Source organism: Scardinius erythrophthalmus (genome assembly GCF_964197995.2).
Source record: "Scardinius erythrophthalmus genome assembly, chromosome: 4".
Lineage (NCBI taxonomy): Eukaryota > Metazoa > Chordata > Actinopteri > Cypriniformes > Leuciscidae > Scardinius > Scardinius erythrophthalmus.
Window position 1 is genome coordinate 12,993,610 of NC_138224.1, and position 12,813 is coordinate 13,006,422.

At 40.9% G+C, this 12,813-nt stretch overlaps 1 protein-coding gene across 4 annotated transcripts in view; it reads right to left on the bottom strand.

The window, feature by feature from the left end:
- Nucleotides 1–12,813, bottom strand: part of sox5 (SRY-box transcription factor 5) — a 207,527-nt gene that overhangs the window by 37,174 nt on the left and 157,540 nt on the right. For all 4 annotated transcript variants that reach the window (XM_081363074.1, XM_081363072.1, XM_081363073.1 and 1 more), the window contains one exon: nt 2,077–2,163. In XM_081363074.1, coding sequence (XP_081219200.1) covers nt 2,077–2,163 — 87 coding nt within the window. The remainder of the gene's footprint in view (nt 1–2,076; nt 2,164–12,813) is intronic.

Genomic DNA, 12,813 nt, shown 5'->3' on the forward strand with positions numbered 1-12,813 from the left:
ATTTAGATTAATTTAGCATCAAACAAGTCATACAACAAAAATGTGTGCATGAATTCATTGCTTTCATGGAAATATGATAAACCCTAATATTAAACAACATATATACATTTATTTTTCTGATGCATATAAATCTATAATTTCTTGTTCATTTCTTGTTTCCCGACTGGGTCAACAGAAAAAAAAAAAAAATCCTCACCTTGTCAGAACACATTATATAGCAAGTTAAAAATAGTTTAAAACATATCTCGAGACTCCTGCACTCTGTCCAGCTGTTTTTTACTGGAAGGACGAATCCTAAAGAATCCAACGAGAACGTATCTGATCATTGTTGGTGGACATGCCCCATAAACCAACATAGGACTTTCTTAAGTAAACTATACAAGATGAATGTCTTGAATGTAGCTTTGCACGTCCCTAACTCGGTAAGACTGTCAGTAAGATTCACTCATTAAAATGTGACTGAACCTCTGACACAATATACTCTGGATGCCCTAAGACTAGAGTTGACAGAAAGTGTTTATACACACACATAAGAAAATACACCAGCCTCATCAATCACAACCGAAGGCTTTTTACCTCGGCTACTGAAAGTTCAGCTTTGGATCAATAAGTGGTTTCCTCTCTCTCTAAACATCCTAGGGCTGCCTTTACTGCCTTGCCTCATGTCACAAACCACAGTAATTAACCAATTTGTAACAATGTAATACCTGTCAAGCAGCTCTCACTGCTAATTAATGACTGGGCTTAAAAGACAAATCCCTAAAGCAGCACAGTACTGTGTTACATGAGGGAGAAAAGGAGAGAAAGAGCTTAGCCCGAGGCTCTTATTGTCCATTACCACTTTTCTTTCCATCTTTTCTTCTATCTTTCTCTCTCATTCTGTCTCTTTCGCTTTGTAATCATCTCCTATGTGGTTAACACAGGCTGTTCTTTACTGTGCAATTTATTTAGTTGACTTTTTAAAGTACAATTCTCTTATACAGTATCTGTTCTATAAAATGCATATACTGGTCAATTAGCTGTGCGATAATACTTTATATAATTCCATATCACCATTCTACTATCAACCAACTATCAACCATGGTTTAATTTCAGGGAATATATCTGCTAGTGGCAAAATAAAATGCAATTTGCTTTATACAATACCATTTTTATGAACGTTTCTCTGCTTAATCCTTTTTTTTATTGTTTTATAAAAGAAACTAGAAGCAATTTCAGCTGTTTTACTAACTTTCACTGTTTTGCAAACTTCACACTCTTGACAAAACCCAATTCCCAAAGACATGCAAGCAAACCCGAACGTGAACATACAAATTTATTCACAGACTGAGAGTGTACCTGATTGGATAAAACATGATATTTCAAAGAAAACCTCGCTTACAGCACCCCATTTAAAATGATTTTTACATTTGTGTGCCCATTTCTGATCTTGAAGGTTACGCACACACAGAGAGATGACAGTTGCGAGGGACCTCTCCAACCGCTAGTCATCGGTGGTCATGGCAGGGATGCTCTCTTGCTAAAATGTCATCACAGTGGGGTTACCGCACCGACGGCTTGATCAATGGCGCTCCCTTTTCTGCACCAGGAGCGTGAACAAGCTTCGTTGATTAAATATTTCTGAGCTTAATGAAGTACATTTACTCCAGAGTTAGCCTTGCGAACACGCCACTAGCGCAAGGAAGGCTTGTTAAAGTGACAGAGGAGTGTGTTCTTGCTACGGCTGAGCGACCTAACAGGATGTATCATTAACCGTGCTAACATGAGCAAGGCTGTTGCTTAGCAAGTCATCCCGGCAGATCATTAACAGGAGCAGGCGAAGAGGCTAGCGCTAGCTGGTTTAGCATACCTGAGCTCTCGTAACGCTTGAAGATGTCTAAGGTGACATTTGATACGTACAATTATAAGTATGATTATAGGTTCAATTCAGAACTAGAACTGCAAAACCAGTTCTTCTGACCCAATCGCCGATTATGGTTGTTGCTCTAAAAAGAGATACAACAGATATATCAATGGCCGAAAACGAACATGCATACTCTCAGAGGTCAAATGAAGACACAAAGTCTTTCGTTTTACCTTTGATCTCCCCAAAGTTGCCAGAACCCATGGCCAATAGCTTGTCCTTCCAGTCCTTAGACAACAGCCTCTCAATACTGGGGGCCTCTGGAGGGGAGGGAGAGACAGAAAGAGAGAGAATTACCACAGGCAGGCAACATCACAATATAGCTCATTTAAAGTCCATTTGCTGTAATAAAGGCCCGTCTCTCTAATGGCACCAACAGTAGGGCAGGAGGAAGAGAGGATGGAGAGAGAAGGAGAGAGAAAGACAGAGAGAGAGAGAAAGAGAGAGAGAGTTGAGCGGCTTCCTCACCTGCTGTTAGCCAATCATTAGCCCTATGCTCCAGCTAACACAAAGAGGCTCTTAATGCACCGGGTACAATGGACACATTATCGAGGCTGTGCGCTTTGTTTTCCTAATACACCCCGCGAACCCGCTAACCCCTCCACCCCACACGCTAATTACTAACCTGCCAAGGACGGACGTCTCAAACAAGAGAGAGAGGGAGGAAAATTACAACAACTCTCAACACCCCCCCTGTATTCCTCTCTAACACAAATACATGCGTACACCAGTACCAGCATCACCATCACAACAATTAACCGCCATATGAAACAAAACAAGAGGAAGAGAGCGACACAAAGAGTGAAAGAGAAACACAAGGTGTGTGTTTGTGGTAAATGACAGCAGTCAGTATTTTAGCTGGCTGAGAAACTACACACACACACACAAACACACAAACAACACACACACACTTTAGATTTAGTTGTGATTTCCTTTAGGTTTCATTTTTATCCTTTTTGTCATTCTACATCCTGTTGCTCAAAGAGTAAAGCATGATGCTTGCAACGGCAAGGTCATGGTTTGATTCCATATCATTTTATATGATAAATCATGTCTAAAAACACCCTTTTCCTCATTCAGACTAATTTAAATCTTAATCACTAAACCCTTCGGAATATGAAAACTCACATCTCCAAAAGCAAAAATACACACACACACACACACACACACACACACACACACACACACACACACACACACACACACACACACACACACACACACACACACACACACACACACACACACACACACACACACACACACACACACACACACACACACACACACTTTACATTCAATTATGATTTCCTTTTCCTTTCCATTTCATTTTCATTCTTTCTTTTTGTAATTCTACATCCTGTAGCTCAGATAGTAAAGCATGACGCTTACAATTTGAAGGTCATGGGTTTGTTTCCATATTATTTTATACAATAAATCGTGTCTTGAAAAACATAATTTAAATCTTAATCACTAAACCCATCAGAAAATTAAAATTCACATCTCCAAAAGCAAAAATACACACACACAGTTAAATACTTTTCCACCAAAGTAAAAACACCAGGTGGCACCATTACCAATTCAGCTGGAGTTAATACACTGAGAACTAACCTGTGTCTTTGCGACTGATAGACTGTACAGGCCCCAGGTGGGCGGCAGACACACTTACACTCAAAGACTTGCCAAATAGAAGAAGACTTGCCAAATATTTCATGTCAGATTAGTGCTCAAACGTCCTCAGTGGCATGTCTGCAATTTAAAGTTAGTCGCATTCTTGCCTCGAGTATTTCTGAATATCCTTTGTGTTCCTGGTCTCGCCTCTGGACTTCAAAGTTTGACACTTTCAGGCCTGTAACAGACGTCTTTGGTTTATGGACGCACTGCCTCACAGTTCAGCCAATCACCTTCACTGCTGCTGTTTCTACTGACAGCTGTCTCACTGTCACCCCAACAGGTGTTATTAGCCCTCGGCTCTCTCTCTCTCTCACTCTCTCTCTCTCTCTCTCTCTCTCTCTCTCTCTCTCTCTCTCTCTCTCTCTCTCTCTCTCTCTCTCTCTCTCTCTCTCTCCTCTATTCTGGCATCTGTGCGTAACAATGACAGAGGCTTTTAAGCCCAAGAGCTTTGACAAGCGAAAGGTTTCAACAAATGGCCACTCCGTCTATCCCCCCTGCCTGCTCTCTCTCTCCGTGTATAGTATAGTACTTTCTCCCTCTCTCTCACCGCGGCACCATAATAGTTATTATTTTTATTTATTAACATGGCTGCTATTGTCCCTGCTGACAGCTCCTTCACTTTAACTATTAATAAAAATAGAAAGCCCTCTTTTATGTGACAGCCCGCAGCAGGGATCTGTGCAATCGTTTACTGCAAAATGGACAGAGAAGGAAGCAGATATGCTGATGTATCTGTCTTTCGTGGCAGCTCCCCTGTCTTGATCTCGTTCTTCAACCTCTCTCATGGTTTGGGAAGAAAAGTTGCGGCTGTTGCGGCGCCCCTTTTCTGTGGGCCTTTGATAGAAGCACCTTTCAGTTCAGCCTGTGATGTTGCTTTTAGTTTTTTCAATATGAAAAACAACATATGCTTTTAAATGCTAAAATAAGGACTTTAACCTGCCACTTTACATGAGCACATGAGTGTACTAATAATACAGACTCTTATTTAAATGTAGTGAACTAAAAATCACAAATGAGATCTCTTTTATATATCTCCGTTGTTTCGATATATTGAGATTAAATGGATTGAGGCTTTAAATTAATTGAGAATTTTGATGGAGTGTCCTGCATCTCAAATGTAAAAAAAAAAAAGGCAAACTATTTTCAAATGTCTCCCCTACAGCTTCAAAAGTCTCACACTATGCTCAGAATTCTGAAATGAAAAGTCATTTTAATATGATATTTTCAAGATATTTTAACATGAACTCAAACATTTCTCATCTAATATTTATAAAGACCAAAGCTAACCATATTAATGTAATAGTTCTGTACACTTACTGCATGCTCAAATTGGTCTCATTTGCATCTAATTGATATCTCTCAAGGAAATTTAAAAGAAACGTAATACTTAAAATAAAACCCATGTGAAAACTCCAAGTCTGAATGAGAAAACTTTGAACTATAAAATGTTCTATAAAGATAAAAGATAAACATACTAACTGCAGATTTAAAGTATGTGAATACCTATATTTGCTATGTGAATAGGTTATCGGCATTCAAAATATGTGCATAAGAGAGAGAAACAGAAGTGAGTGAGGGCAGAAACTTTGAGACTGGTCCCATTATTTCCAATACAGCAGCACAGCTTGTACGCATTAGTGTAAAGAGGTCTTGTTTGTGGCAGCTGGGTGGAACCCTATGCGCCCTTACAAGGTGGGGAGCACATTTTTGGTGGGACCAGCACTGCCTGAGGGGTACAGCAGAAAGAGAACAGTGGAAAAACACAGAGCAAGGGTGTGTTTGAGAGAAGGAGTGTCTGTGCCAAGATGTGTCAATTAGACATAATCTGATTGAGAGAGAATGTTTGTTAAAAGATATAAAGCGAGAAAGTATTATTTCTCTCTAATGGTCCTATTTTGAAATATTGTTTCTAAGCAGCTTTAAAAAATGTTTTTCCAAAAATAGTGAGCAAATTAAAGGTAGTTGTGAGGACCATCAACACCTGAACTGTCCCTATACTCATTCACCTCTATTTGTGTCTTGAACAGGATGTTCGGCAGACAGATCTGACAAACAAGTGCGTCAGTTGCGCACACTCATCTGTAAACTGAATATGAGATCACAAACTCACCAACCACCACACAAACCATGCCAAAATGGGAGAGGAGAAGTTAATCTGGCAATAATAGGTGAATTATGGGGCATTATTAAAGTTCACTGGCTCCAGAGGACTCCAGCAGCTGGCAGAGCCAAAGCCAAGATGTCCAGCCACCTGGCCCAAAAGCGTGGAAGAACCACTCAAGATGTGCCACCAGCGAGTGCACTTTCATTCTTCACACACCATGGTCCAACTTAAGGCGGTCTGGGCTCTGTACTTCACAAATAATTTCATCACCCACTCTGTGTTTCTCTATGCCTCGCCGTTGCGGTGCTATTTTTTGCCCAAACGTTCTGACTCAGCCCGGCCAACTCCATTTTTCCAATTATCTCATATTTGCAAAGCCAATGAGATGTTTTGTTCGGAAAAGAAAGAGGGGGCGGGGGTTGGTTTTGGAGGAGTGGAGAGAAGCGGGGAGACGGAGGGGGAATGAGACAAGGAGAGCCAGGCCCACAGTGGACAACAAAAGGGCCAGTGTCCCAGCGCCAGCTTCACGCGGGTGGGGAGGGCTCACAGGAAAGGCCCTGGCTCGGGCCCGGCCCAGCACACAGCACCAGAACAGGCTCCACATTGACTGCTCCTGGCAGAAAGCAACACACTGCAGCAGCTCCCAGTCGCCACAGAGGTCAGGATTGAATAACCAATTATACAAGCACCCAGCTAGTTTATCTAAGGTTGGACAGAAAGGACGGTCACACACTTTGAGTTCAGTGCCGTATAAATGTCCATCACGAGACGCGCACACACAGGAGTCCAGCTGCGCTTAGATCTTTGTAAGGAGTAAACACAAACACACAAAGATGGGTTTCAATCACTAAACTAGTAATTAATTACAGCCTTTGTGACTAAAACACTATAATCAATGAATGCAGTCCAGATCCCAGATTTAGGGTATCATGTTTAAAAAAAGTTCATGAGATTTTAAAGAGCAAACGGCAGAAGTTTGATTCAGAAACAAACACGCTGTGCAAACTCTGCTCCTGAATTCCCCTGTCAAATGAAAAGATGATTATAATCACCCTTGATGATCAATTTATGTATGGCTGTTTTTTGCCCAGAGACCATGTTGAAAATTCTTTCTAAAGGACGTTCAAACATCAGCAGTCGCTCGTGTTTTCTCCCGGCGCGGCAGACACTGTGAGACTGTGAGTGTAGAAACGCACAGAGCAAGAAAAAAGAGAGAAAAAAAAAAACATCGGACCAAATCTCTCATCAAAAGCCGCCATTCAAGCTAAAAGTCCCAATTATGTGTGCTGATGGAGGAAAAGGCAATGCTTAGCAACACTCTGTACAAACATTCACTCACACACAGAGAATGTCTTCTTTCTTGTTTTTGCTCAAAAAACGTTCCTGTCTTAGAGAGGTGACAAGCAGAAAGGAAAAAAGGGAAACATGGAGGGACAGAGCGCGATGGAGTGAGATAAGGTGAGAGTTTAGAGTTTGTGTGAAGTCGTAACGTGTAAAGCGATAACAGAAGTCAACAGAAAGAGCAGAGCTGAAGTTAAAGGTTACACACCCTTTACCTTCAAGAGTGGTCACCAGGGTAACAGGCACAATTTTCTAATACAAAATATAAAAAGAAAACACCTTGCCTGAAAAAAAAAAAAAAACGTTTGTTCTCCATCTGTACAGTTATTTTTTTTGGACGGTAGTATTTTGTTCTAGAACAATGACATCATGGGTAAACGGAACTATATATAGTTCCTCATTAGAATCAAAACATCAGAACTTATTAATGAAACACGAGCAGAACGGTGCAAATTGTTTGCAAAACCATTTGAACATAAACTGACAGTAAATTTGCGTAAAAAGTTTAACGAACAATTTACAGAAATTAATGCAGTATTTTACTGAACTGTGGAATATGTGAAATACTTGTGTAAACTACATTTGCGTAGTGTGATATAGAAGTCCCACAAGCACTACAAAGTGTGCTCTTCAGCTCTAGTCCTTAGTTAGATGATGATAAATCAATTTTCCATAAATGAATGGAAAATAATTCCCAACTTAAGTTGCAGGGTGAGATTTACAAATTGAAAAAGTCGTTTATCTCTGACGGAATTGTGCCCTTCACATATCTGCAATCCTTCTCTGACAGATGGTGTTGTGGGTGCTTATGTCCAATTTGATTTGAACCAAAACTCCCGCCAAATTTATTCTGGCACCTCTTGCGCGGTGCCAAATTTACACTGCCAGATTGAAATAACTGCGTGGAGGGCATGACATTGTGAAGAAGAATGTGAGCAAAACCATCACGACGTGTGAGAAAGTCTGAGAAAATTAAGACATTCTCTGAGGACGTCCAAGGCTTCAAATCTGGCTGGCATACATCTGAGTATCAGCCTCGCTACTGATACGCACACACACAAGCACGTACAAATATATGCAATTGTACATACATATAGAAATTAATTATTGTGCACACATGCAGTCATAACACACACCTTTTTATAATGTGGCTTACAGTTGAGTTTTGATTTTAAGTGAATAAGCATGGACAGATTAACAAATCAAAATTCTTAAAAGCTAAAAGCAAAGAATTACATATAATGTTTGCAGACAATTAAGTCTGAAATATAATATGCAGTGAGGATTATGTTTCGCATATATGGGAATGTACTTTGTATAATTGATGTTTATGAGCATTTAAATAGGTAAAATTACCCTTTTTCCCCCTGTATTATTGGGAAAAAGCGAATTGTGCTAAACATTCTGCTAAATATCTCCTTTTGTGTTCCATTGAATAAAGAAAGTCATGTGGGTTCGAAATAACATGACACAATAACACTAAATTTTAATTTTCGAGTGAACTATTCTCATCTGTGCTACAACCAGATTCCGACAAGAGCGTAATTTCTCGTGCCGCGGTAAGTCAGAAGAAAGGGTTAAGCTGGGCTCAGGGCTCCCCTCTTCTCTGAGCACACACATTTCTCTTGTCAAAGGCATCCTGTTAAAGTAGGCCAGGGCATATTTGTGCTTCCTCCGTGTGCTCTATAATGGAAAATGACACTTTCAATCTGTCTCGTGGCAATAACCCCTCTTCAGCGTGTCTCGTGCGCAGCCCAGTCAGCAGAGAGCTGTCATAGCCCCGGGGCCCTGCCGCCACCCGCTTTCATTACATCACTTTAAAATGACAACAAAAGAATACAACGTGTTCGTCCGAGTCTCTGATGCATTAACTGTGGGACAGCAGAAAAAAAAAAAAAGCTTTGGACTGTGGCAACCCACACACACGCATATGGTTGCAAACACTTGCTATCACAAAGTCCGCATCACACGAACCATGGACTGGAATGTGATCGAAAATAAATAAATAAGTAACTAAATAAATATATATCAAATTTGTCAAAGCGCACGGCAGAGGCCGCGGTGTCTGTTAAAATCACAATTGCTGTATGTCACGTTGAAGTGTACTGTGGCTTTCAGAAAGCAGCTGTCACGGGCCTGTCACACACACAGGCAGACTATGCTGACATGATAATGCTGCTTTGCATTTTGGAGGAAAAAAAAACAAACAAAAACCACTCAGAAGTCTCCATTTTAAACTTGTCATAACAAATGAAAAATGAAAACAGTTATTACCCATTTTACAATTTGCTTCCTCTTGTCTTTACATTGTTTTTCATTTCTTTCACATTCACGGACGCAGCTTTTTTTCCCGACGGAGGCATGGACAGACGCTTATCAATAAGCAAAATGGCTCCGTCTGACCTGTGCAAGCAGGAAGTAGGGAATCTAAAGACATGTTTTTCTCTAACACACTCCGGATTTACACTGGATTTAATTGTTGCTGTTGTCTCTGTGTGCCTGGGGCAGTTAAAATGCTTGCTGTAAGAATGGCCGGCATTGTGTGGGCTTCACTGCTCCCAGATACTGGTAGCCATGTGAGAGCCATTAGGTGATTGTTAACAGCTCTAAGAAGCTGCCCATGCCCAGCAAAGCCAACAGACCCCTTCACCCACCATCCGACACATCCCTCAACTTCTTTCTCTTCATCTGTAGGACAGGAAGAGGGGAGGTGGACAGGGTGGGGGATGCGGTAAATGCTTTCAAGTTAAAACTTTGATTGCTTGATAAGGTTGGTCATGGGAAAACCTCCCCTCTTATAAGCTATATTGCATTTCCCTTGGTTAGTCACCAGCAGGGGTATAGGACGGCAAAAACGGCCCGTTTCATCTTAATTCGTTTATTTAAACCCTTACTGTGCAAGTCTGTACAGTGCACTCATAATAATGTTAACATATTAAATGCACTGGAACGCGGCACTTTAGAGGTCCTCAAATATAGTCATCAGATAAAAATATTAAGTGTGCACACTATCCCAGTTCCCAGTATCGTTCAAACAGAAACACACTGTAATGCAGTGATTACCAACCAGTGGTACGCGCACCCCCAGGAAGTAGAATATAATATAAGTTACAAAAGCAACAATGACGGATTACTTAAGAATTACTATAGGCCTGTGGTAAGACAAAACAAAAAAGGTTGGGAAAGACTAAAGTAATGCACAAAAAGAAGTATGAAGAGGTTTATCTGTGTAGAAAACAACAGAGGGGTGGGGGCTAAATCCACGGCCTCGCTCTGTTCTCCTGCTGCTGTGTGCACACTGGGGTCCAAAGTCTCCGAAACGTCATAAGCCTGTAAGCAAATATACCAAACACATGACAAACTATACATTCTATTGTGCAAGAGTGCTTATTTCTGTTCTGCGTTCCATTTATCTCTCTCTCTCCAAAGGTGAGAACAGCCTTACGAGAAGATTAGAACGTGGCCTGGCCCCTCTGATAGAGAATTCATCTCTTAAAAACACTCTTAAAAAAGTGCTGGCCCTAAATGAAGCTAATGAATCCTACATTTTCTCACACACCTGAACTTTTTTCTTCTTTTTTTGGAGAAACGGATGTATTCCCTCTTGACTGGCATTGCATAAAAAAGGGAAGGCAGGGCAAAAACTAAACAGCCCAAGTTTCTGAACACTCCCTCGACCAACCATTTATCATCCACCAGTAATTAACCCACTGCGTTTTTCTCTGCTCTTGGCAATAAAAAGAAGTAAACAGATATTTAAATGTGCGAGAAACATTTGCCAGAATGTGTAACCTGTATCTGACTAAGGGGTATGTGAATCCGGATGAAAGAAAAGGAGGTGAAAAAGATCCAACTGAACGACAGGAACAACACTCTCTGAAACAGCACCTCTGAGCTGAGGAGGGCGAGAAGAGGTGAAGGGGAGAGGAAGAGGAGGTTTAGCTTTTAAATGGCAATAATTAAAAATATATAGTGTGGAAAGAGAAGGAAACAGGTGATGTACGATAATTTGTGTGGTTTACTAAGATAGATATAGTCAGGGGGAATAAAATTGTCCCTAGAAATTTGGTCCCTAGAAATGTACACCTAAAAAGTAAAAACGATTAATAAATAAAAGAAATACATTTACATAAATACATTTAAATGTAAATAAATAAACATTGATAAATGTAAGGTTTACATTTGTCTATTGTAATTATATATGATAGTAAAAATAATATATGACTTTCTTTAAAATAATACATTTCTCTGTCATTTAGATAAATATATAAACCTCATCAGGCTACATAACCTGTGTTAGCTCATTGTGAAGACTGCTTTCAAAGTGAAAATCAGTTTCTTTATATCATAAACAATGTTTTAACATTCAATTAAAATTTTCTTTGGACTATGCAGATGTGCCGAGGCATTTCCTTTGTGCGTATGCGTCTGTGTATGTACGTGTGTGTGCAAATCGCTTTGTGGCCGTGACAATGGGCCAGGGAACAGACGGTGAGAGTGTGTGTATGTCATCGGCGACTGCCGTAGACTGGCGGAGTGTGTCAGATCCAGCCTAAAATGACTAGCAGCTGGGGGTGACAGTTGTTTTAACAGCTGAGCTGACAGGATTAATTCAAATGCACTGAAATCAAAAAGTGGAGAACACCTGTTCAGTCTTCCAGCGGTCCCCACGTCCAGGCAGGGGATCAGGCTCGGGCGTGCAGCCAGGCTAGAGCTCTCTCTCCCGGAGAAGTCGGAGTCTCCCAGAGTCTCTCACCGCCACCATGGGACATGAGAAGGGGGGCAGGGGGGGGGGGCAGTGGCGGAATAGGAAGGAGTCCAAGAGCAAAGGAAGGTAGAGACAGAGACACTGGAAGGGAAAGAGGGAGGATTGGGATCCGCCTAGCTCGTTTCTGAACATCTGGCTCAAATAAAGGGCCTATTTTCTGGCAGGCCGAAGGGTGCTGACCTAGGACCGCTCAGCAGAGACAGATTGCTTTATTTCAAAGTGCGATGCCTGACCGCAGGACTGCTGGGGTTAATTCTGAGCTTCCCCCTTGTGTTCAAAGACCCCCTACCGGAGCTTCATTCACTCGCTGGTGTCCACTACCGGCATTCAGTCTCGTGCACTCAAAATCAGGAAGTGGAGCAGCTGTAAGGAGTGTGTAGTATGTGATGGAGAGTCATTGATAGACTGTGCTGTGTTTACAATCAACAAGGGAAGATCTTAGTTTGCAATCACATTAAATTCAACATAAAATGTTGAGCGTTAACCCTGTCCTTCTACTGCTTATAAAGATTTCATAGGTCATGTGAATATTTGCCTACACAACGCTGAAACAACTACTATCTCCAAACTTAAAACTTTAACTCTTTAGAATAGCACTAGTAGCAAATCCTGATATATAACTTTTCTGTTTGTCATTATCGGATCCATTCACGATATTTCTGAACTTAAGTCTGAACTTTTCTTGACAGGTGACTGCGTGATTGAATTAATCAATGAAATTGGCTGGACGTGGCCAATCAGGTAAATATAACATTTCCAGTTTAATGAGAAAGTCATTTGAAGGTAACTCTATCGCCTCCTTGAGCACTGCTAAGAGGCTCAAGTGTATTCAACAGGACTGTGCACAACACAATGTGTTAGCCAATTAAGTTTTAATACTTGTTTCTGGACTAAAATCAATCTTTAACAGAAAAATATCCCGACAAACTGACTTCTGTGCGTTTACCTTTACCGAAGACTTTTGTGTGCGTGTTTTTAAATAGTCTACATGTTGTGTGGGTGAGCAAGTGTGTACACAGCCCC